Here is a 3,893-nt window from a genome sequence, read left to right on the forward strand (position 1 = left end):
CTTCTGTTCCCCCCCCAGCTCCTCAGACAACCCCCGGCCCCCCGAGAGGGACAGGCTGGCCAGGGGCAGAGCCAGCATCACAGTGCGGGACATTCTCACTGCTTCCCAGCGGCAGCCAGTACCCCAACGTGGCTACCAGTGCGTGTCGTGCTGCCGCATCTTCCCCACACTGTGGTCGGTCAAGACCCACATCCAGCACAGCTCCCAGGAGGGCTACAGCTGCAAGGTGTACTACCGCAGGCTCAAGGCCCTGTGGGAGAAGGAGCACAATGAGCAAGAGGCTGCAGCCCCCAGGGTGCCCGTGTAGCCCCGCCAGCCAGGCAGCCGCCACGGGAGGGCACTGCTCCATCGCTCCTGCCAGCGGCAGAATAAATTGTTTTAGGAGCAGCTGGCCCCGTATGCCTGCTGCTCTTGCCTACACAACACTTCCGCCATCCTTTAAGAGAGGCTCTTCCTGACTTTTCTTTCCCCAGCAGCCAAAAATCTCCTGAGCCCCTGAAAGCACTGCTTAGCATCTCTGCAGTGTGGGGTGCTCTGCAGATGCCGGGAACCCCCCAGCACCCTTGAGCTGTCAGGTCAGCCCTCAGACAAGCCTGCGCTGTGCAGTGGCTGAATGGGAAGGCTGAAACCCCTCTAGCCCCAGCAACATACAGGGCACCTCGCTCTCATGGGCAGCCCGCGGCTGGCACCGCAAGCAAGGATCCCACAGAGGAGGATGTTTAGGTTGGAGGGGGTCTGTGCAAGGCCAAGGGATGCCACTGTTGGTGCTGGCTCCCAGCGTGGAGGGGGAGAGAAGTACAGAAAGAGAGAGAGTCAGCAAGAAGGAAGAGACAACAGAAAGCCTTGAGAAATAGAAAGATTTATTTAGCAAAAGCCAGTTGACTAATGACAACACCCAAGGGTTAAGTGCACTTACATTGACAGATTCGTTTCCCAGATAGAGTCAACAGTTAGTAACACGACAGTTGTAGGAAAAGAAAGGACAAAAAATATAGCTATAAATCCCCAGTCAAGGTCCATAACAAAAGTGAGAGGCTAGAGAGGCATCTTGGAGGCAGCGCTGAGTTAGGAGGAGGATCATTTACACATGTACACCTGCGGTGCAGCAGGACACTGGTGGGTCCCACGCGGCTCTGGCAGCCCCTCAGCCCATGGGGCACCCACCACCATCCCCTCTGGGTAGAGTGCCAGGCAGGAGCCCAAGCCCGCAGCTGGTCCCGACAGCTCCTCGTGGGGCACCGCCTGGACTGTGCATGTGCAGCAGGGACGGGCAGGAGGGGTGGCCTGGGGAGATGGCTCAGCCCTGCCTGCTTTCTGAGGCAGCCCAGCCTGGAAGAGACCTCCTGCCTGCTGCTGCTCCTCTCAGGCTCTCCCTCCGTCTGCCCTGCATGTATGGCTGAGCTCCTGCCATCACCTCTCCAGCACAATCTGTCTGCCCACATGGAAATCCTTCTCCGAGCTCACCCACGCATCCCTACCCTGCCTGCGCCATGTCCTGTGCGTGCTGCCACCCCCACCACTCCCTCCTGGCGGGACCAGCCTCCCACCCCATGTTTTCACCTCCAACCGCTGCGAGCTGGCAGTGGGATGTTGGGGTCCCCAGCAGAGGTGCTGGCACACAGCTGTGCCCACAGCGGTGCAGGACAGGGCATATGGAAGTATTGGTGGCCAGAGGACAGGTGCACCCAGGTCCCAACCAGCACCCGCTCCCACTCTGCCCCCTCTGTGGCTGGTGCAGGGGCTCCCCTGGACACCAGGCCACTGTGAGGGACACTGAAACATGGCCTTCCTTCCTACTAGGACTCTCTAGCTCCTCACAGCATCCAGCCTCCTCCTGCGGTGGAGGGTGCATAGCACAGCTTGTACCGACCCCAGGGGTCTCACCCACACTTCACTCCTCAGCAGCCCTCAGTCCCAAGGGGACCAGGGCAGAAAGAAGCGATGGACCTTCCTCAGCAGCCGGGCTAAGCCCTGGAGGAGAGCAAGGGCTTGTGCCTGGGAGATGCTCAGATAGGGGTTAGGTACAGGCAGATCTAGCAGAGACAGAGCTGGTGAAGGCAAGAGCAGAGGGAAGCAACAAAGCGAAGCAAAAGCAGGATACGAGGGTGAATGGGGAGGAAGACAACGGTGCCAATCCCCACCTCCTCAAGTGTTTCTACAAGGAGCAGGGGGGACATCAGGACACTGGCTCAACCCCTTCAGCCATAGCCTCTTAGAGGCTGCAGCAACAGGCAGCCAATAAACGTGCTTGCAGAAAAGAGACAAGCTCTGGATCTCTTGGAGGCTCCCACAGATACCTCAGCCATAGGCATCTCAGGGTCTGGTGGGGGATCCTGAGATCTTGGATTCACTTTTCTGGAGGGTGCAAACCAGAGACATGAAGGAGCCCACCTGCAGACACCAGCAGTTCGCTCCCCATCGAGGGGCAGCAAGCGTGCCCATCCCTGCACATGCCCAATGCCGGCACTGCATCTCCCAGCCCTGGTCCAGGGGCAAGCGACTCCTTGGAAATGGGAGGGTTTGTCTATAAAGTGAAGCAGGGAGTTTGTGGTGATGGCGGGTGCAGGGAAGTGCTTGAAAATATGACTTGAGAGCACCAGAAAGGCTTTGAAACCTGTCAGCCATGCCGAGGAGCCCAAGGACCCGGCAACGAGGGAAGGACACCCCACAGCCCCGTGCTGCATGCCCTAACTCCCTGCTCCTCGCCGAGCCGTGCCTTCCTCTCCGCTCCACAGCCTGGGAGAGAAGCAGGCAGTGCCTGCACACCCTCCACCTGCCTCAGGCAGGGACAAACCATGCCCTGGAAGTGCCACAAACACCATCACTCTGCCAGGAGCTGCCTGCACCCGGCCACCCTGCGTGACCTTGTCTCACACCTTCAGCTCCTTCCCAGGCTCGTCCCCCTGTCCTTCACTGCCTCACCTCTCACTCACGCACCCATGCCGACGGTACACTGTCACCAACCCTAACCACCTCTTTAGCACGGCCCTGGCCTCATCTCCCACCCTCTCCACGACACAGAGAGCCAGACTCCCCGCCAGTGGCTCTGTCCCTGCTCACTGCCCTGCGCTGGCTCCTCAGTCGCTCTTGTCCCCACTCACTGCCCTGTGCCTGCTTTCTCATTCCCCCAGCAAAAACTTTCATCTGCTTTACTGCTCCCCCCCTGCAGCAGCACCAGCAGCAGTGGCCAATCTGGCAGGGAGTCCCTTGCCTCTGCCTGACCTCAGAATGCAGCTTGCAGGGGGATGGGGACCAGGGGGTAGCACAAGCAGCTGTCAACTCGCCATCCGATGCGAAGCAGGGATGCTCCAGCTCAGCACACAAGCCCGTGCACGCTGGAGCACAGCATGCCCAGCGCACCCCCTCGGCACGGCTCCATCCTCACCTCCGTACAACTCCCAGACGTGTGCTGGAAGCCTTGCGCTCCCCTCCTCCCCCCCCTCTCTCTCTCTGGGCTGTCCCATCCCTGCTAGGGCCAGGGGCTATGGCCAGGGCCTGCCCCAGCTCCGGCAGGACCCGGCTGCTCTGCAACACCTCCCGGCGACCCCGACACCGCGATCTCATCCTCCAGGCTGTCGCCCAGGTCCTGCCTGGGCTGGACGTGGAGCAGGAGCGGTGGTTCCTCCTGGGACCAGGAGTTACGCTCCTCACTCTCGTCCGTGTTGGACTCGTACTCAGAGGCGATGCCCGACTCGCGGAACTTGATGAGCTCCAGGCTGCCCAGTGCCGGCTCTGGGGCGGGCGGCCCCGAGTCCGGCAGAAAGCGGTAGCATTCCAGCTTCACCAGACAGTCGTTCCTACCTATGGGGCTGCCCAGGGTGCTGGGGAAGCCCGAGCCGGGGCCCAGTGGCGGCGGGGGGGGGTCCTCAGGCTGCGGGGGGGGCGGGGCGCGG

The 3,893-nt window shown here is 61.2% G+C and overlaps 1 protein-coding gene across 1 annotated transcript in view; it reads right to left on the bottom strand.

Annotated features, from left to right (window-relative positions):
- NOS1AP (nitric oxide synthase 1 (neuronal) adaptor protein) overlaps positions 1-3,893 on the bottom strand; it is a gene marked incomplete at its 5' end in the record, with an annotated part of 46,435 nt that overhangs the window by 2,283 nt on the left and 40,259 nt on the right. Inside the window, one exon of the mRNA XM_009320688.1 lies at positions 3,552-3,871. Within this exon, the coding sequence (XP_009318963.1) occupies positions 3,552-3,871 (320 nt within the window). The remainder of the gene's footprint in view (positions 1-3,551; positions 3,872-3,893) is intronic.

The sequence above is a fragment of the Pygoscelis adeliae genome, unplaced genomic scaffold (assembly GCF_000699105.1).
Source record: "Pygoscelis adeliae isolate BGI_AS28 unplaced genomic scaffold, ASM69910v1 Scaffold402, whole genome shotgun sequence".
NCBI classification, from domain to species: Eukaryota; Metazoa; Chordata; class Aves; order Sphenisciformes; family Spheniscidae; genus Pygoscelis; species Pygoscelis adeliae.